The 21,008-nt window shown below is 47.8% G+C and overlaps 4 protein-coding genes across 5 annotated transcripts; 2 read left to right on the top strand and 2 right to left on the bottom strand.

Annotated features, from left to right (window-relative positions):
- Positions 1-458: 458 nt before the first annotated feature.
- On the bottom strand, positions 459-4,802 carry LOC118516383 (probable cytochrome P450 305a1). The gene is made up of 3 exons (XM_036062244.1): positions 4,333-4,802; positions 1,944-2,193; positions 459-1,880 (listed from the first exon to the last, which is right to left on the bottom strand). The coding sequence occupies exons 1-3, from the start codon at positions 4,418-4,420 to the stop codon at positions 689-691; spliced, it is 1,530 nt and encodes a 509-aa protein (XP_035918137.1). The 5' UTR covers positions 4,421-4,802; the 3' UTR covers positions 459-688.
- A 328-nt stretch (positions 4,803-5,130) lies between these two features.
- On the bottom strand, positions 5,131-6,813 carry LOC118516384 (probable cytochrome P450 305a1). Its single transcript, XM_036062245.1, has 3 exons — positions 6,696-6,813; positions 6,382-6,634; positions 5,131-6,313 (listed from the first exon to the last, which is right to left on the bottom strand). Exons 1-3 carry the CDS (start codon positions 6,784-6,786, stop codon positions 5,131-5,133), a joined length of 1,527 nt encoding a protein of 508 aa, XP_035918138.1. The 5' UTR covers positions 6,787-6,813.
- A 2,257-nt stretch (positions 6,814-9,070) lies between these two features.
- On the top strand, positions 9,071-10,965 carry LOC118516377 (methyl farnesoate epoxidase-like). Its single transcript, XM_036062228.1, has 3 exons — positions 9,071-9,396; positions 9,479-10,143; positions 10,225-10,965. Exons 1-3 carry the CDS (start codon positions 9,309-9,311, stop codon positions 10,963-10,965), a joined length of 1,494 nt encoding a protein of 497 aa, XP_035918121.1. The 5' UTR covers positions 9,071-9,308.
- Positions 10,966-11,627: 662 nt separating this feature from the next.
- On the top strand, positions 11,628-16,760 carry LOC118516387 (probable cytochrome P450 305a1). 2 transcript variants are annotated; one of them, XM_036062252.1, is made up of 5 exons: positions 11,628-11,779; positions 11,848-11,974; positions 12,052-12,235; positions 12,306-13,277; positions 13,352-13,944. In XM_036062252.1, exons 1-5 carry the CDS (start codon positions 11,748-11,750, stop codon positions 13,459-13,461), a joined length of 1,425 nt encoding a protein of 474 aa, XP_035918145.1. In that variant the 5' UTR covers positions 11,628-11,747; the 3' UTR covers positions 13,462-13,944. The 2 variants fall into 2 exon arrangements, with proteins under 2 accessions (XP_035918145.1, XP_035918144.1); XM_036062251.1 differs by lacking the exons at positions 11,628-11,779; positions 11,848-11,974 and adding exons at positions 15,126-15,378; positions 15,447-16,760 and having other exon boundaries at positions 13,352-15,065.
- Positions 16,761-21,008: the final 4,248 nt, after the last annotated feature.

A 21,008-nucleotide genomic window follows, 5' to 3' on the forward strand; every position in this document is an offset into this window, starting at 1 on the left:
TCTGTATGGGAATCGAAACACGCTCCAGCCGTGTGAAGATCGGCGCCGTTATTGCCTCGGCCAACATATGCCATATGTGATAGTAAATTCCTGTTAACGTTTGCAGAAATGTTCTTTTCGGCAAAGATCTGCAAAGTTATCTGATGATATCACAATCTCAGCACATACTTTCACATGTTCTGTTTTGCAGATTCAGGGGTAAGCAATAAGTAGCTCATTTCATATTTAACTTCCTTTATTAATATAGAACGCCCGGTTCGTATTGCTTCACTCTTTCATCTTATAGCCCGACGATATTTGAACGAGTGAAAAAACATCGCGTACCTTCATGGGTTCCTGAGGCGTTTGACTGTGTGAAATTATGTACTACAATTATAATATCATCTGAGAATATTATCTTAAATGGGATAATGCTCTGACTCTGACTCTATCACGGGTAGAGCTTGTCAAACATGTTGTTGCTGTTGCTGAAGTGATATTTATTGCAATTTTAAGACATAAACCCCCGTGCTCGTTGCTGATCTTAATACCTCTATTTCCGCTTGTAAAAGTGTGGCACTAACAGTTGAACGTCGTCTTCGAATTTTAGAAGCAAGTTAACTAATCCTTTCCGCTCCATCTGTGTTCCGATGTTCCCTAAAACAAACTAAAATCTATTCACCCCGCCTGCTGGCGAGCCACACTCCCTCTACAACCGTGGACGAAACACCACTTTGTACGGTTTCGGCGAGAGCGTAATACCCGGCCGCAGCACGATCGATGGTTCCGCCTCCGGATCCGACGCTTCCGTCGGCTTAAGTAGCTCAAACTTTTGCATCACGCCAACGAAAAACGTAAACAAACAGGCTCGGGCCAGCACCTCACCCAAACATCGACGCTTCCCGATTCCGAAAAACATTAACCGATCGGTGTGCAGATGTACCTTACCCGCAGACGACGCATCGCCCTTCCCGGACTCGAGGAATCGTTCCGGGCGAAACACTTCCGGATCACCCCAATAGTCCGGATCCATGTGGACGGTTCGAAGGCCTATTAGCACGGTAGTGTTCTTCGGTAGCCGGTAGCCGCCCAGCGTACAGTCGGACAGTGTGCGGCGTGGCCCACTAACCGGGACGATGTGGAAGAACCGTTGCACTTCCAGCAGGAACGCATCGGTGTACGGAAGCTGCGTTCGATCGGTTTGCTGGTTCGGTAGCTCGTCGGGACGAAGCGTTTCGTCGATTTCCTTGCGAATGCGGGCCTGAATATCGGGCCGAACGATCATCATCATGAAGGCTAGATCGAGCGTAGTGCTCGTGGTTTGTCCACCTGCGATAAATATGTCCAGAATGATCATCGTCAGCTGCCGGTCGGTGAAGGTCGTGTCGGGGTCTTCGCGGCGATCACGCATCTCCTTGATGTAGCCGTAGATCAGATCGTCGTTCGCTTTCTCTTCGCTAAAGTCCCGATGGTGGGCCGCGATGGTTGGTGCAAAGAATTCGTTCAGCTCCAGATTGAACCGTCGCAGCAGGTTGTAGCCGCTCCACTCGGGCGCGATGAAGCGTAGCCATGGCAACTGACTCAACACACCACCGGACATGTCGAACGCTTTCGAACGGTCCTGCAGCAGACGAAGCAATCGCTGCAGCCGATCATCGTCGCGGGGTATACGCGTTCCGGTCACAAACGTCCACAGCACGTTGATGACACTGGTCGAGAGGATACTGCCGGGCCAGATCGGTTGCGCTTCCCGCTCGCGGATCACATCGACCAGCTCGTTCAGCTCGTTCTGTATCTGCAGCTGCATCGGCTGCCGGCCATAGCCGACCTGGCGCAGGTGGCGTGTAACGAAGCTGCGATGCTCCACCCAGAACGGTCCATCCGTGCAGGTAACGCCGAGTCTACCGAAGAAGAGAGAGAGAGAGATATAATAAGTGTGGTCTTAACACCGTGCAGCATCTCACCTTGTTCCCATGGTCCGCAAGCGAATGAAGAAGTTGTTCGGTCGCCCGGCAAACACATCGTTCCGGTGTACCTCATTGACGGCGGGATAGTTGAGGGCGACGACCACATACTCGCGGCCCAGCTTTAGTCCGATCACATTGGAGCGGTAGATTTTGCCCAACAGCTCGAACACCTTATGCTGGCCACCGTATTGGCGGGCAAGTTTTCGAATGTAGGGTGTGTTTCCTACCACCGGGAGCCATGGTGGACCTGAAGGCGAGCATGAGAGAAGGAAACAAGGTAAGTCAAAACTTTTTTGTGTTTAAGCTTCAATATTGTGTGAACAGTTCAGCTTTATATGGCTTACAGGATAGATGGATGGCTTAATTAATGCCTTATTAAGTTTCCCTTGAAATTTTCTCAAATTTAATTTTAAAAAAAATGTTGGTGTCCTTTAGAAGAACAGAACTTAGCTTCTTCAAGTATCTGGAACGATTCTGGCTCACGGACAGCAAAGAAGGATCGATACACCTTGGTCAGTTGTTGGTTACCTCAAACTTCTTCCTGGCTTAACGACCAGCTCTCTGTCATGCTGGCCATCCAAAGGCTTACTAGACTTGTTGGTTAGGTAGTCAGTCCTCCCTACCAAGAAACCAAGCCAAACACCAGAGCCCAAACCTTCAGGCTTCTTCTTTGGCACTAGAACCTAGAATGGTCTTGGCCTGTCATTCCTGACTATCTGTTTCCTTATTTTGTCCAGCGTGCGTGGAGACGATCCGGATGGGATTTGTACCTCAGCCCTGCCGTGTGAAGACCGGCGCTGCTATCGCCTCGGCCACCAGACCGCCTGGAACCGTCAGACTAAACCCCTTAAATCGACACCTGGGTCAGTCGCTGGCCAGCCCGCAGTTAACTAGGAGAACAGACCTATGACCGATAAATTCGTTTTTCTACAGTAGTACAAAGACAGTTGTACAGTAGTTGACCATCGTAAAGCACCTAACTTCCCTTTCGAGAGAGTTGTAGTCGTTACAGGCCCAGATCACATCCAGTGGCGGATCAACCTAGGAGCGGAAGGAGCGACCGCTCGGGAACTCTTCGGTTAGGGGATTCTCATCGACGAGGGAAATCCTGTTGGTCTTACTCACAAACGAGTCACAAATAAGAGAGGGTCTCAACTGCCATTCCGCTCGGGCCCTCCTAACAGCTGAACTGATTCTCTAGGATAGCGTAGAAACTTCATCTTGTTGGAGCATCACTCAAGCAAAGGCAATGCAGAATATACTGAACCATGAAGCTTTGAACTCACTGAACTGAACTCAGTCCCCACCAAAGAGTTTGTAGTGATCGTAGGTCCATCTTTGAGTCTGTCATCTCACTCACTGGTCTAGCCGTAATTAACCCTCTGTTTTCAAATTGCTCTAATTCATTTGTATACTAATTAAGAATAGTATACAAAAAGTTGGGTGAAGAGAGATCATCAGCTCCAATCTAGCTAGTGACAAGGGAGCGTAAGGGCTCATCCCTTCACTTTTCATTCGGACCTGGAGCAAAATACACTCGGGATGAAGTGTAGTATCCATCACGTCAACGAGAAGTTCTTTTGGCTCATAGTTGTAAGTGACTCCGTTGTGTAGAATATTCAAATTGCCTAAGACTTACTATTCACTACGTGACGAACTCAACTCTTGTGAGACTTGTTGACTAAGTACAAATGATAATATCGACAGACCAATAGGAGGAATGGTTATTCCGGCTACCAGTCCTATTCCCAGCTAATTCTTTTCCAATTCAAGTCACGGCTGAATATCGTTTAGCTGTGGCACGTAGTTTTGCTAGCTAACCCGGCTAGGCATTAGCAATTCTCCTTCTCACATACATCTCCATCTCCACTCACACCCTCAATGATTCTCCCATTCGCCGCGATCACATTACTGCTGCATCAGCTGTTTGCAGGGGAAGGCAGACTCGCCCAAACATGCCGGAATGTGGCATGTTTTTGTTTTGCCTTTCTCTGGCTCGCACGCATTCGTTCGTCCACCCAGCTAAAAATAATGCAAGTGCACTCCGCAGACGACTCCGGAAGAAGCGAAGCCCTTCCGTCGCCAGATAAGACCGTCCGAAACTAGTCCCTTATCAGTGCGTCGTAACGCCGACGTATGAGCAGGTCTCGCCTCGCGGAACAGCTGAAACAGGCTCGTGGCGTCGCCGTTGACAGCCCGTGATAGATGGGGCATTTGTGTGTGTGTGTGTGTGTGTGTGTGTGTGTGTGTGTGTGTGTGTGTGTGTGTGTGTGTGTGTGTGTGTGTGTGTGTGTGTGTGTGTGTTGAGATGGCGGAAGTACGAAGCAGCGAGCAGCGTGAGAATCGCACGCTTTGGTCGTTAAGCCGTCCGCACCCGGTTACTTACCCGGTGGATAGTTGGCTGGTCGTCGAAATTCATTGATGAGATAAGCGAACAACAATGCCACCGCCAGGCCGAGCAGGATGGCGAACATTCTGAGCACGGGGACACTATACAGCGATAGCGACGGCACGCACGTTGATCCCGGCAGTCGTCAGCTGCGGCTCGGGCGACGATTGCATAACGCGATGCAAGACTGAACGGCCGAGAGCACTCGAGCGAGTCGAGTCCAAACTGACTATTAATTGATTCCAAACGCCGTCGTTATGCACCAGAACTAGAACCAGCCTGGTGGTGGGCACACATGTCTTCGAGCACCTTCCGGATTGAACCGTCCGCCACGCCACCACGCGTGTATTGCAAAACTTGACGCAATTGAGTCGCCGGGGGACTACCGATACGCTGACGAGACGAGCCGACGAGCGAACCGCACTTCCCGAGAGCACTTGACGGACTGACTGCCTGACTGAGGGATCTGTCGGTGAATCGATCGTGCTGGGAAGCGATTCCGATCCGGCACGATGGGCCCATGCCCCATTCTGAGCGTAATCTTATCTGATCGACAGTGGCAGAACGGCTCTCGGCAACTTGACTGAACCAGTTTCAGATATTGTGTGACAATAAAGATTGCTTAGGAAACAAGCCCGTTCAAGACATTGTACCCAGAAGAACTTCTTAAAGCTTCTCAGAGACTGAGATCAGGATGGAGAATAAATTCTACCCACTGCTTATGTCCACTCTAATACCCATAGTTAGGGAACCGCGAGCACCATTCGATGGTCAGGGTTGTAGCTTGATAAGAGTTTAAAAATCTGCTTGCTTTCGTCGTTTAAACACCACGTTGTAAGGTTTCGCCGAGAGCGTTATTCCCGGCCTGAGTGTCAATGATGGCGCCATATCCGACTCGTGCCCTTCATCCTCCGGTTTGACCAGACAGTATCGCTGCATAACCCCAACGAAGATCGTAAACAGACAGGACCGCGCCAATGTTTCACCGAGACATCTACGCTTGCCCTGGCCAAACGCGAACAGTCGTTCCGTGTTGACGATCTGACGTTCCTCACCGAGGAACCGTTCCGGACGAAACACTTCCGGATCGCCCCAGTGCTCCGGGTCCATGTGTACGTTGCGCAGTCCGTAGAGAACCGTAGTGTTCTTGGGTACCCGGTAACCTCCCAGCGTACAATCCGCAAGCGCTCGCCTCGGTCCACTCACCGGTGCAATGCTAAAGAAACGATGCACTTCCAACAGGAACGCCTCCACGTACGGAAGCTTGTGATGATCGTCATAGTGAGGAGCGGCATCGTGCCTCAGTGCAGTATCGATTTCCGAGTGGATTTTCGTCTGCAAATCAGGACGGACGAGCATCATCATGAGGGCAAGATCGATCGTGGTGCTTGTCGTATGGCCTCCCGCTATGAACAGATCCAGAATGATCATCGTCAGCTGCACGTCGGTAAAGTTGGACTCGGGGTTGGAATCCTTGCGATCGCGCATCTCCTTAATGTACGCGTAGATCAGATCGTCCACCGCTTTATCGGCGGAGAAGTTCTCGTGATGCTGCTCGATCGTTGGAGTGAAGAATTCCGTCAGCTGTTTGTTGAAGCGACGCAGCAAGTTGTAGCCACTCCATTCCGGTGCGATAAACCGTAGCCAGGGCAGTTGATTCAGGGTACCACCGGACATGTCGAAGGCTTTGGTACGTTCGTGAAGCAGCAGCAAAAGTCTTTGGAGACGATCGTCTTCTCGCGGAACGCGGGAACCGGTTACGATCGTCCAGAGCACATTGATCACACTGATCGCGAGGATCGATCCAGGCCAGATTGGTTGTTCCATTCGGTTTTCGAGCACATCCAGCAGTTCGTTTAGCTCCGTTTGAATCTGAGCTTGCATTTTCTGCCGTCCATAGCCAGCCTGTCGGAGATGGCGTGTGACGAAGCTTCTCTGCTCGTTCCAGAATTCGCCATCCGTAAAGGTGATGCCAAGTCTGTACGTTCAAAGGACATTTTAAAAATCGTATCAGAATTTTACTCCTATAAATTACCGATCACTTACCTCGTCCCAAGCGTTCGTAATCGGACGAAGAAATTATCGGGTTTACTCTGGAACGCTTCGTTGAAGAAAATGTCCTTCACCTCATCGTATCCCAGTCCAACGACAACGCGTTCCCGACCAAGCTTCAGTCCAATCACGCTGCTTCGATACGATTCCGACAGTTTATCGAACACGTTCGCCAATAGTCCACCATGCTTGGCCGCCATCTTGCGCACTAGCGGAGTGTTGCCGACGATCGGTAGCCATCGGGGTCCTACAGGAAAGAGAAGCCACATTAGGACATAACGACTGAGAAAAGGGGAAGAGGATCTTACCAGGAGGATAGTTCGCTGGCCGCCATAGTTCCTTCAGCAGAAATGCTACCAGCAGGATCAGTGCTAGTGCTGCCAGCGTTAGTGTGATCATTGTGATTAGGTGCTTTGAGCTGTGGATCAACTCGAAGTATGATGCAAAGGCAACCAACCAACAGGCTTTAAGTATAGGCCCCCCTATCTTTGTTCGACTAGGCTTGTTGGAGTTCGATGTTTGCTTGTTGAACGAAGCGTGCAAACTGTAAAGCCTCCAGATTGTTATAGTTCTCCTTTAGAAATTGATTAGCATGGTTGCAGCTAGGTTTGGACCATTGGCCCATTCAAGCCGGCAAACGGCAGACCTCTCTCGGGTTTTAATGCCCAAAAAAGGCAAAGTTGCTAGGCGTAACAACCGTCTAACTAGTGCTTTGTTAAACTTCTTGAGGGCCGAGTTGGAAGGACCAAAAATGCTGCCTTACACGCTGTAAGTTGGAGTAGCCTTGATGTTTTGCATACTGATCGCAGTACATGCTAAGGGTATGTACGTATGTAAATTACATCGATAGGTGCATCGGTATGGCTCTACTGACTCGGTGTTCAATACGATCGTACTTTTCTACTCGATGTGCAGTGCGCGCCATGCCATGCTTCTCCTTTCTTGGCCTGCTCCTATGGAGCACGTTTTAAAGACATTGCCTGGAGTTCAATCCGTTTCCAGAAAACACGGCCCATCCCATGTTGCATCCTATCTCCCTCAGGTCTGACTCCACTTGATCCGGCCAAACAGCTCGCTGTGCTCTTCTAGGTCTCGTGCTGACGAGCATCTTCCTGGTAGTGCATGCCCTAACCAGCGTATCCTTCCGGCTTTGGCAACAGCTCAGAGAAGGTTCATTCTCCTTCTCCACATGCATACACCGCGAAAGATAGTCCGTGTCTACTAGAGGACTACCGACCGTATCAGTGTGCGACATATGGCGCATTTCGTGCTCGCCATCTACAATGGTGCTGATTACTGGTGTCAGATATAGGCTATCAGTCCCAGATTCAAACACTCAAACCGCACGGCGTCCAAAATGATCGGCTGAGGAAGCGAACGTTGGTCAGTATTCCCCCAGGCTCCCCAGACATACACATCCCGCGTACGGTTTGGGGTGACTGCATCCAGACGTATCTGACTGGTTCATGCGTTTGAGGACTTTGTGACTTTCCAGGTGACTGCCGGCGTATCTTAATCACCTGGACGTTCCTTCTTCTTTCTTGGTCGAAAAAGCTCTTAGGTCATGGCTGCCATTTCTGGCTTACTCGACTTATTGGATACCGCATAGTTGAATAGTCAGTCCTCAATATGGGAGAACAGTTCAGATGGGAATGGAACTCCGACCCTGCCGTGTGAAGACTGGCGCCGTTGTCGAATCTACTACCTGGCCGTCCACTGGCTGTTGGTCTGGAGCTTTGACGGTTGTCCTTGTGTTCATGTTAGGGTTTTAAGACTCAAATAGTCCGTAAGTATTGACAAGAGTATCGGGCGAGAGAGTATGGAGCTAGCAATCGCAGCATATTGTAGTCTAAAATGTGTAATCGATCCCGTTCGCATGACTGATCTGGAGGACCGCTGGAGGAAATGCTACCAAATGCAGACCAAACTCCCTTGAGGCCACATAGATCCAAAGAAGATGGAATTGCTTCCATTTTTTTGTATTTATAGAGTTTAGTCTTCAGTTCAATGTTTAAGAAACTGCATTTCCGTCTAATTTAACCTCTTGAAGGTCACTCTCGCAGCTTGCTCCAGCAAACCCCAATACTGAGTTCCTTCATCCAACCGAACGCTTGAAAGAGTTGCTAAGTTTAACCAATGTCTGGGACACCTTTTTGTTGAGCTACTTGCCATTTGGACAACAGCATTTGCACACCGAACCATGACAAAAGCTTCCGCGTACGGGTTTTGTGAATGAACTTGAACAGTTCCCCCTTTCGCACCGCCCCGGAGTACGCGGGACGCAACACTGAAAAGCGCCTGCGCTATCTTGATAACCTTCGTAACGGTGGGTCGTCCGTCGGTACTGCTTCGATCGGATCACTCGCAAGATCAGCAGACTCTTTAGAAGAGAAAACTCGAATGTTTGTTGTTTGGAACACCGATTTGTTTGTTGCATCCCGCTAACTGCCAGCTAAAAACCCGGAACCTGGGTCAATCTAAACTTGTAGCATCACTTCCTGCACCGATGGCCACCAGCTCTAGCAGGCGTGTCGTTCTTAATAGACCCACCAGCAAGGAGCCAAACAACATCGCCCGCCTGGACCTGGACCAGTGCGTCCGGCTGTTCCAACCTGGACTGGGTTGTGCTGGAAGATGCTTGCCAGTGTTTAGATTAAGATGTCGCCTTAAAAATAGATCCCATCTTTGGATGTTTTATCGTTTTTTTTTCTTCACCGCTGCAGTCTGTGTGTGTGTGTGGATCAGCATTTACATTACAATGCAGGAACCTGGGCACGCCTGCCGGTGTCGTCCGATGGCCACTACTAAGCGTCGGAGTATAAAGCGCTTGGGGCGCTCGGGAGCTGGCGTCAGTCACGTCACGGTTCCCGTTGGACACGGTGTGTGGTGTTTGAGAAGGTCAGTTATTTGGTCGAGGAGCCATGTGGAACGGTGCACTGATCGCGATCGTAGTGTTGGCGATACTGTACTGCATTTGGGACGCCCGAAAGCCTAAGCGATTCCCACCCGGTAAGTGTTCGGGGATCGGGCACGCCAAGGAGGAGGACGAGCTCAACCACATTAATGTGCCACTCCGCATCCACTCCATTAGGACCCATCTGGCTTCCATTGATCGGGAGTGGTTTGGTGGTGTTGCAGCTGGTCCGTTCCCTGCAATACTTTCACCTGATGTGTATAGCACTCTGCCAGCGGTACGGCCCGATTGTTGGCGTTCGGTTCGGACAGGATCGGATCGTTGTTGTGTCGGGACGGGAAGCAATCCGTGCGATGTACGCAAAGGAACAGTTTGACGGTCGCCCTGATGGTTACTTCTTTCGGATGCGTTCGTTCGGCCAGCGGCTTGGGGTGGCCCTTACCGATGGTCCAAGCTGGGAGGTACAGCGTAAGTTTGCCGTGCGCACCATGAAACAGCTCGGCATGGGACGGAACGAGTTTCAGCGAGTGATCGAGCGGGAAGTGGTGGAGTTGGTTGAGGCTTTCCGGAGACGGGCGGCCACCGGCGAAACGTTTCCGATGAGCAGCTCCATGGATGTGGCGTTACTGAATGTGCTGTGGGTGTTGCTGGCGGGCCAACGGTTCGAGCTGGAGAACGAACGGTTGGGTTGGCTAGCTGACACGATTCATCAGACGTTCCACGTGATCGACGTATCGGGTGGAACGTTAAACAGGTTTCCTTGGTTGCGTTTTGTCTGCCCGGAAAGCTCCGGGTACGGTCCGATGCTGCGGTTACTGAAGCCTCTCTGGGGGTTTCTAGAGGTAACGGTTAAGCACACTAGCAGCTCTTGAAGCTGTACTAATGATTCACCTATTGAACGCTGCTCTCTCTCTCGCTCTCAGGAAACGATTGAAGCGATCAGGAAGAACCCGCACTGTCCCAATCGACGCGACAGTCTCATCTCGGCCTTCCTGGTGGAGATGTCCCGTGCGGAGCATCACGATTCGTTCACCGATTCGCAGCTCGTCAGCCTGTGTCTGGATCTGTTTCAGGCCAGTATTGAGACGATCAGCAGTGTGCTTGGATTCGCTTTCCTGTACATGCTCCACTATCCGGATGTGATGCGCAGGGTGCAGCAGGAGCTGGCGGCCGTCGTTGGACCCGAACGACTTCCAACGGCTAACGATAGACCGCAGCTACCGTACACTGAAGCGGTCATCCTGGAGGTAGAACGTATAGCGACTATCGTCCCGGGTGGGCTCGTTCATCGAGCCATGGAAGATGTGGAGCTGTGTGGATATCAAATTCCAAAAGATGCCATCGTACTGCCGCTGCTGTACTCGCTACAGATGGATGCAAAGTATTGGACCGATCCGGGCGTATTTCGGCCGGACCGATTTCTCACCGCGGAAGGTGATCGAGTGGTGCAGCACGATCTTTTCATACCGTTCGGTGCGGGCCGGCGACGCTGTCTCGGGGAAGCACTTGCCAAACCGGCCGTGTTTCTGTTCTTTAGTGCCATTCTGCACAGCTTTACGATCGAGTGTGCAGACAAGGAGCTACCCACGTTGAGGGGTGTGGACGGTATAACGCTATCACCGCAGCCGTACACGCTCCGGTTGCTAGATCGGTTGGGTAGGTAGAGGTGGCCGTCGGTGGAAGGAATAGTGTTTAAGCATTAAATTAAAGCAGCAGTAGATGAAATTGAAGCCTATCCTCGTGAGATAATGCTGTTAAAAATAAAGCCAAAATCAAGTATTGCATACCTTCAGGCTCAGGTGAGGAAACATCGCATGACGTATGGTTCCAAGCTATTAGATCTTTAGTGTGTGTATCAGAAAGGTTTAGAGGCCGCTTGTTTTTGCTCAGAGCTCTTGTCGTTGTTAACTGTTACAAACAAATGTGCAATTCTGTAAATTCATTGGTGCAAGTGAGTTTGATGATCCATTCCCTGCTATTTTGATGACATTTTGATGCAAAAGCTGGGGTTTTACGTGTTGGAACAAATACTCGAAGTGGTGACTAAAGTTTATAAATTGGCGATGCAGTTTCCCGCCAAAAAACCAAGAAATGCTCCGAAAAGAACAGTTTGACATCTTCTGTTTGGAGGCCAAGGTTAAGAGCAATTATTGCAGAAACGTCATAATTCAAAATCACCTTAAAACAACCTGTCAAATCACTTTAATAGTGTTTTGAAAATAATTTATGTTCTTAAAATAGTAAAACCACAATAAAACCCTTTCAAAATAAAATATTAGAATAATTACAAATGTTGCACCCCAGCCACCTGTCATATGCGTACCTTGGTCGGTGATAAACGTCAAACGTGCCGGTTGTGGTTTGTTGTGCTTTGTGCAGTGAATGTTTTGTTGTGCTTAATTTACCGTACTTTTTTACGTTTGCCTCTGTTAAAATCACATTTTTCATGGATACTGACAACGAACTAGACATCGATAGGTAAATGTGATTGTGAGAAACATTGATCATGATCCAGGTTTTACTTCGCAATCTTTCCATCTTTCCAGTCCCTTCGTGAAGAAGGAAAACAGCTGCAAAATTTGTGGTGAAAATGAAGGACCGATGGAGTCGATCTTTTGCAATGCAGACGACAAGGCGCTGCTGAACAAAATCTACAAATGTACACGGGTAGAGGTAAGGTGTCTCGTGGTATCGGAAGCTAGTGGAATAATGTCAGAATAGCAACAATTTCATTGCGTTCCCTCCCGCAGGTAACACCGGTTTGTGGATTGATTTCACCCATCTGCGAGTACTGCCACCGGCGGATCGATCAGTTCGACGAGAATGCACAGCCGAAGGTGGTTGAGTTTGTGATCAAGACAGAGCTGGAACCCGAACCACTCGACTATGATCCGCTCAACGTTGGCAACCTGATCGATCCGATGGCTATTGATGGTAAGGCAATCGTCGTCCATTTTTGTGTGCTGTATTGATCGTTAATTTGTTTTTATTTCGAATTTTAAAGTAAAATCTGAACATGATTCGGAAGCGGAAAGTGACTACAGGGAAAAATGCATACAACGACGGGGAACAAGAATAGTGATCAAAAGTCCACCCCGCAGTAGAACGACACGCAGACGCCGGAGGTTGAATTCCGGCTCCAGAAAGCTACAGAGAGGCAACAGCAAAGCCAGCGAAAAAGGGTCTTCCTCCGATGATATAAGCTCAAATGAAGGAGAGGAAGAAGAAGACAATCTCTCCGAACATTCCAGCGAAACACGGCGGCCTGTAAGATCCTCACGCATATCCTCTCCGGAAGAGGAAAAGCCTAAATCCAGCGACAGCGAATCAGAGCTCGGCGAGGAGCCAGAGTTTGAGGATGGCAATGAGTCCGGCCTGGAGGAAGAAACCGACCCCGCAAGCCTTTCCGAGGAAGAGCCCAAAAAACGGGGACGTCCTAGGCGTGGTCAAACGGGGGCGAACAGGAAAAAACCGAAACGTGCAGAATCTCCGAAGCAATGTGAGGTGTGCGGCAAGCAGGTGCAGTATATGCGGGAACATATGCGCCTGCACCGGATAGAGTCGCAGCACCCGTGCCCGCACTGTGATCGAACGTTTGTGCAGGCAAACAATCTAAAGTACCACATAAGGAAACATTTGGGCGAAAAGCCGTTCGCTTGCAAGCAGTGCAAGAAGCAGTTTTACTGTGAAGCACACCTCAAGTCGCACATGCGAGTGCACGGGCCGCAAGGGCTGTTTCAGTGTACCATGTGCCCGAAAAGCTTCAACCAGGAGTGTAATCTGAAGAAGCATCTGCGGGTGCATACGGGCGAGAAGCCGTACGTGTGTGACAAGTGTGGGAAGCGGTTTAACAGCACTTCCAATTTGAGGAATCACGCACGATTGCATTCGGACGAGCGGCCGCTGACGTGTGATCACTGTTCGAAAAGCTTCGTCGATGTGCATCATCTGCAGCGACATATACGGGTGCATACGGGTAAGGTTGTTAAGGGCGTCAGGTTGATGTGTGGAAGTAATTTTCTTGCTTCTCCCTTGTTTTTTTTTGTGCAGGAGAAAGACCGTACATTTGCCATGTGTGTTTCCAAGCCTACTACTGCCAGACCGGTCTGATGGACCACCTGAAGACGCACATCGAGAAAAAGTCTTTCAAGCTAGATTAGCTAAAGAGAATCAATTGCAGCTTGCTTTGATCACGTTTGGTAGAACGTGTAGCGCGATTCATCGGGGGAATGTGCCAATATTTAGGTGATGAAGAAACACACCTCAGGAATATCTGATGAATGCGGATAGCAAAAACTTTCAATAGTCGGATTAAAAGAGAAACTTCCAAGATGACAGCAGGATCAGCAGGAGGTGATCCTGCTGTTTAATGCTGCTTCCCTACCTCATTAAACACCTAAACCTAGAACAGACACACGAGCAGAAGTAGGAGGAAGGAAGCAGCAACAACATCAAGCAGCAAAAGTGCAACAAATCAACTGACAACGGATGATCCTTTCTCGAATAATCTTGTGGATGCTGGTTGCGGATTTGTTGGATGAAATCTCACTCTACGGTAGAACCTCCTGGAAGCAGTAGATCGTCACGCACCATCAGCATAAGGTTGAGAGCGTTGATCATGCTGCAGATACTTACTTACTTACTTATCAGGCGCTACAACCGCTTGGCGGTCGATATCGCTCACGGTTTAACGCCGTCGTCTGCCAATCCGTTATCCCGGCTCTTCTGGCGAACGCAGCAACGCCATCACTCCATCTCAATTAGGGCCTATCACGCCTCCTCTGTCCGTGTGGACGGCCTTAAAGGACTTTACGGGCTGGGTCGTCCGGTATCATTCTCATAACGTGACCAGCCCACCGGCCGCCTGGCGAGTCTAATTCGCTGCACGATGGTGAGATCATCATACAGCTCGTAGAGCTCGTCATTGTAGCGGCTCCTTCTTCTGAGCATCTTCCTCTCGAACGCGGCTAAGAGGGCTTCGTCAGTTTTGGACAGAGTCCATGTCTCAGAGCCGTATGTGAGTACTGGGACTATAACATGCTGCCGAAATCGGTAGTATTTATTCGGAAAGCTGGGCAAAGATCTCGAAATGGTAGAGGAGTTGTGCTTCCTTGGTATTGCTCGTAACTTCGAGTAACAACGCAAGCAACTGATAGATCCGGAAGTCCTCTTGTGCGCTATTCTCTCCAAGGTCTCCAAACCAGTAGCTAGGCATCCTTCCAAATGCTTGGCTTCATCGATGACATCGATCAAAAAAGGACATACATCTGGGACAATGAATACCCGAAGCGAAAACCTAGCGAAATATGTACAGGTATTAGAGTTGGCGATATACAAAGCGCCTGTATGGCGAGATGCGGCGCCAATCGTGCATCGCATGTTAAGAATACGGATAAAATTAAGTCACAACGTGGCCAAGCTAAACGATTGCGCTGTGAAACAACAGCAAACAGGGAAGCAAGCCCATTGCGTGCCACAGTAGTCTGCACGCGTCTTCCTACGAGCGGTCAGCGAACCTGAGCTGCTGTTCGAACACGAACATGAACAAAGATCGATAGGGCTATATTTAAAGACACCCGCGAGTTCTAGCTTTTACATCACAGTTCGAGTTGATCCACAGCTCAAAGCAGTTCTTCCAAACACATCCCCGAAGTACGAAAACACCTGAACACAATGATCACACTAACGCTGGCTGCACTGGCACTGATCCTGCTGGTAGCATTTCTACTGAAGGAACTATGGCGGCCAGCGAACTATCCTCCAGGTAAGATCCTCTTCCCCTTTTCCAGTCGCTATTTCCTTATGTGGCTTCTGTTTCCTGTAGGACCCCGATGGCTACCGATCGTCGGCAACACTCCGCTAGTGCGCAAGATGGCGGCCAAGCATGGTGGACTATTGGCGAACGTGTTCGATAAACTGTCGGAATCGTATCGAAGCAGCGTGATTGGACTGAAGCTTGGTCGGGAACGCGTTGTCGTTGGGCTGGGATACGATGAGGTGAAGGACATTCTGTGCAATGAAGCGTTTCAGGGCCGTCCGGACAATTTCTTCATCCGACTGCGCACGTTGGGAACGAGGTAAGATGTCCATGTCCAGCTTTTTTGATGCTCTTTGTGGATTAATTGTGCCTTGTTTCCCCGTTCAGATTGGGCATCACTTGTACGGATGGTGCATTCTGGAACGAGCAGAGAAGCTTCGTCACTCGGCATCTGCGTAACGTCGGCTACGGACGGCAGGCAATGCACGCTCAGATTCAAACGGAGCTAAACGAACTGCTGGATGTGCTCGAAAACCGAATGGAACAACCAATCTGGCCTGGATCGATTCTCGCGATCAGCGTGATCAATGTGCTCTGGACGATCGTAACCGGTTCCCGCGTTCCGCGAGAAGATGATCGTTTGCAGTGCCTACTCCAGCTGCTTCGGGAACGTTCGAAAGCTTTCGACATGTCCGGTGGCACCCTGAACCAACTGCCCTGGCTACGGTTTATCGCACCCGAATGGAGTGGGTACAATCTGGTGCGACGCTTCAACAAACAGCTGACGGAATTCTTCACTCCAACGATCGAGCAGCATCACGAGAACTTCTCCGCCGATAAAGCGGTGGACGATCTCATCTATGCGTACATTAAGGAGATGCGCGATCGCAAGGATTCCAACCCCGAGTCCAACTTTACCGACGTGCAGCTGACGATGATCATACTGGACATCTTTATCGCCGGTGGGCAAACTACGAGCACGACGCTCGATCTTGCCCTCATGATGATGCTCGTCCGTCCGGATGTGCAGGAAAAGGTGCACGAAGAGCTCGATGCTCAGCTAACCTTCGGCACGATGCCCCACTATGAGGATCGTGTGAAGCTTCCGTACGTGGAGGCGTTCCTGCTCGAAGTGCATCGTTTCTTTAGCATTGCGCCGGTGAATGGACCGCGGCGTGCGATCACGGATTGCGCGCTCGGGGGCTATCGTGTGCCGAAGAATACGACCGTTTTAATGGGACTGCGCAACGTGCACATGGACCCGGCGCATTGGGGCGATCCGGAAGTGTTTCGTCCGGAACGGTTCCTCGACGAGGAACGGCAGATCGTTAACACGGAACGGGTGCTAGCGTTTGGCCAGGGCAAGCGTAGATGTCTCGGTGAAACATTGGCCCGGTCCTGTCTGTTTACGTTCTTTGTGGGGATTATGCAGCGGTTCTGTCTCGTCGGACCGAGCGATGACGGGGAGGACGCCGATATGGCACCATCCATGACACTCAGGCCGGGAATAACGCTCTCGGCGAAACCTTACAATGTGGTGTTTCAACCGAGAAAGCGCAATGAGAGGAACTCACAGCAAAAGTGATTAAGACGATAGAAATGTTTGTATGAGGAAAGCGAACAAAGGTGGGAAGGTTAATTATTTTAAATAAATCTGACAAGCGTAATTAAAAGTCATAATAAAAACGGAAATTATTTAGTTTGAAAAGTAATTTCAACAATAAAATTTAGTTGATTTTAATTGATTTTTATTTTTGTGTTAAGAAAACAATTTTCGCTTCTTCGCTTCCAAGCGACCAAACCGAGTCGGAAACTCGAATGCCAGGAGAGCATCCAACAGAAGAGGTATCATCAATTCTCATTGGCCGTTCCTATCGTGCATATAGTTGCTCCGTTTCTCTCATGCTGTTTTCTACTAGCGCACTCTCTTAGTAGTGTTGCGTACCGTTCATATACAAGCGGACGGAACGATAGTGTTCTTCCCCGTTGCATGCTGCCCTGGTATCCGATTTGCAGAGAAGCTGGTCGTTTCGCGAGAATTTTTACCACCACGATCGACAACGGGGGAAAACCGGTTTTAGCGAATTGGGATATCAGGAGAGCATCCAAAAAGAGGGGTTGCACTAATAAATATAAAACTCTCTCTCTCTGCGCTATTCGCTCTTATCGATCGTTATCACCGACCGCCGTTCGCATGTGTTTGAAAATTTAAACCCGATCGATACTAAGAGAGCGAGAGAGAGGATAACAAGGAAGATATCTGATCGCAATAAATGTGGGACAGGGATAACTATTCGAATCAACCGTACGGCCAATCCGGATGAGAGAAACCTGTTCAGTCGGATGCTGCCCTGGTATCCGAACTAGTAAAACCGGTCTTTTTCGGTAGTAGATCGAGAAAAAGAGATGACATGTTAGCGTTAGGTGCTACCTGCTGTGTTGCATGCTCTCCTGGTATCCGATTTGCTCGAGCTGGTAGTTTTGGGAAGAAATTTAACTCCCGTTCGACTACGGGAGAAGCGGTTTAATAAAAATTAGGATACCAGGAGAGCATCCAAAATGAGAGGCTGCACTAATCTCGCCGTTGATCATCCAAATATAAAACTCTCTTTTGCACTATTCGCTCTCTTACTCTTCGCTCTTATCGATCGTTATCACCGACCGCCGTTCGCATGTGTTTGAAACTCGATCGATACTAAGAGAGAGAGAGAGAGAGCAGGAGAAGATCGCCGTATCGTGATAACAAGGAAGATCTCGGATAGTAATCGGAATGTGGGAAAGAGATGACTATCCGAATCAACCGTACGGCCAATCCGGATGAGAGAAACCTGCTCAGTCGGATGCTGCCCTGGTATCCGAACTAGTAAAACCGGTCTTTTTCGGTAGTAGATAGAGATGTTAGCGTTAGGCGCTACCTGCTGTGTTGCATGCTCTCCTGGTATCCGATTTGCTCCAGCTGGTCGTTTTGCTCCCGATCGACTACGGGAGAAGCGGTAAAATAAAAATTAGAATACCAGGAGAGTATCCAAACGAAGAAGCTGCACTAATCTCGCCGTGGATCATCCAAATATCAAACTGTCTCTCTCTCTCTCTCTCTCGTTCGGATTATTCGCTCTTATTGATCGCTATCACTGGCCACCGTTGTTAGCACAGTTGATCAGAGGAGAAGATCGCCTATTTTGATATCAAGCGGAAAAGGGATAGCAATGTAAACAAACCGGGACGACCGATGAGGTTTAGTGTAACCTCCTCCATTGGATGCTCTCCTGTTATCAGATTTGCTCGAGCTGATCGTTTTGGGAGAAATTTTTACCGCGATCGACGACCTCCAGCCGGCCGCTTCCATCGAATTTGGAATGCCAGGAGAGCATCCAAAATTTAGAGAGCAGATTTAGGCGAATCGCAAAATAAAACAAGCCAGTTTTTTTTACTTATTTTTTCCTCTTTATTACCGTTCTTGTCTGGTTGGTTTGTCCGGTTTTGTTTCGTTTTTGTATTTTAAATACATGAATTAAAAATAACTATTTTGATGGTATCTCTTTTCTGTGTATTTTTTTTTTGTTGGGTGTATGTGTGTGTACTGGTGTGTTTTGTTTTCTTTCCTTCTTTCACACAACTATACATTACATGTGCTCCGTTTTGTAGGTCACCACCAACCCCCGTCTCTTTAAAGCGTTGGACTGGACGAACTGATTTGTTGTTCTTCGTTTGTTTTTCCGCGTTTTCCTTTTCTTTCATGGTGTGGGGGAAACAGCTGGTAAACTTCCACGCACACACACACCACCCCTCATCATCAACATAATCATCCAACAGCAGCGCTCGAGGGCTGAGAAGGTAATAAGGATTTGCCTCTTTGTTTGCCTTGCTTGCTTCTCTTAGTACATGTCGGTTGGTTTTTTTTCTTTGCCATTTTCCTTCACTTTTGTTATTTTTTCCATCAGTGTTTTTTTCTTCTTCTTCTTCTGGTGGAATATTTGCTCCATCGTCCTTGTGAGTTTTGTATCATGTGTTTCAATATAGCTTAACAACTATATGTATATATATATTTTTCATCTTCACATGATTTCTACATTCTGATTTGTTACACTATAATCATACATGTATGTATATATATATATATATATATATATATATACTCTGCCAACATTACCACAAAAAAACTTAACAGTTACAGCGTTTTAAACTCGACCAAAACGAAAAACACGAAACAAAGGCTTACACAAGGAGAAGTGAAACAATGTACAGAGGTTGTATATAGTATGCGCATTTTTCGGTCGTTTTTTCCCTCCTTCTCTTTGTTGTGTTTAAAAGCATCATCATCATCATCATCATCACATCATCTTAACAACGCGAGCCCTCTTCCTTCGTGCTCCCCGCACTATTCTAGGATGATGTACTTTTTGAAAGTAATTGGTAATCATGTTTCGCTTGCACGCTCGCTCGATCGCTTTCGTTCATTTCTTTCTACTCTTATCATCTCTTTTATAGCAAGTTTTCTGTTCTGTCGCACTTGCTTTCTGCTACAATTCATTTGTGACGGATTTTTGTAATCGATTTCCTCCCGGTGTTTTTTGTTTTGTTTTAAACATCCATTCCTTTTAGGAATATTTTTTCTCTAGTTTTGTTTTGTTTTCTTGTTTTTCTCTCTCTCTCTCTCTCTCTCTCTCTCGTTTCATAACATTTAGCTTCTCTCTATAAGTATATAAGTAGAGCTTTCTTTTTCCCCCTTTTTGCTGTATAGTTTTGTAAATTGTTCTCTTTGTTTCGTTTTCTCTTCTTTTGTGTGTGTGTTTGTTTTTTGTATGCGTAAATTTCTGCATTTGATGCACACAACAGGGTGCACACCCCTTTTTTCTCGCCCCCTTAAAAACCATAAAGCTATTTTATTATCCATCTTTGTTTGTCTCAACTTTCCATCTGCTTCGCCTAACTCTAACCAAAGGTACATTCGTGCAACATCTTTAACAATTTTTCCCTTTAATTCCCCCCCCCCCCTCCCACCTCCACGCACATTCCCCCCCCCCCTCACAACACTAACAGAAAAAGGTTTGTTTTTGTTTAATCGAGTTTTTTTGTGTGTTTGTTTCATTTTTATTAATTATTACAGCTTACATATTACTAACGACTTTATTACAAAATATAAAACAAAAAAGAAACACATAAAGAAGGAGAAGGGTGATAGAAAGAGAAATAATAATAATAATAATAATAATAATGGTAAAAGTAATAGTAGTAGTAATCGTAATTAAAACAAAACCAACGCTATTAAGTAGGTTATGCTTGGAGAAAGAAAAAGAAGGAAAAGAAAAAGGGGGAAAACACATAGAAAAAGGAAAGGAAAAGAAGGAGAAAATAAAAGAAAAGGAAAACAGAGAAAGAGAAGAATAGAAAACGAAGGAAAAGGAAGAAGAAGGGCAGGACAGTTAGTGCGTACTAAACTTATATGCGTACTAAATTCTCTTAAACATCTAGCTCATCCGAAACGTCAACAGTGGGGAAAGGAAAAATAGAGATAGAAAGAGTGTGTGTGTGTGTGAGAGAGAGAGAGAGAGAGAAACCATAATCGTAAAAACGTAAACACTAGACAGAAGAACACTCTTCTGGAAAACACATTAAGGTAAGGTACCCAATTTTTTTTTGTTTGTTTCTTTTGTTTTTGTTTTCTTCTTTCCCTTTCTATCCTTTTTTTTCATTACGCTTGTTTCGCTTCCGTTCTTTGCTTTCCTTGTTTTTTTTCTTCTCTCTTCTTTGCTTCTCTATTTTCTTCTCTTAATATCGTATCTTTTACAGCAAGCATTGTTGTTGCTTTATGCTTTTGTTTCCTTTTTTGTTTTTCCTTCCCTTTTCTAATCTGTGATGTATGTTGGTAGTGGGCTTTGTTGCGCTCTTTACACTTAGTTTAGTACACTCACGCGCACACACGTTACACATGTATTTGTTTTTTCTTCT

The sequence above is a fragment of the Anopheles stephensi genome, unplaced genomic scaffold (assembly GCF_013141755.1).
Source record: "Anopheles stephensi strain Indian unplaced genomic scaffold, UCI_ANSTEP_V1.0 ucontig283, whole genome shotgun sequence".
In the NCBI taxonomy this organism is placed as follows: domain Eukaryota; kingdom Metazoa; phylum Arthropoda; class Insecta; order Diptera; family Culicidae; genus Anopheles; species Anopheles stephensi.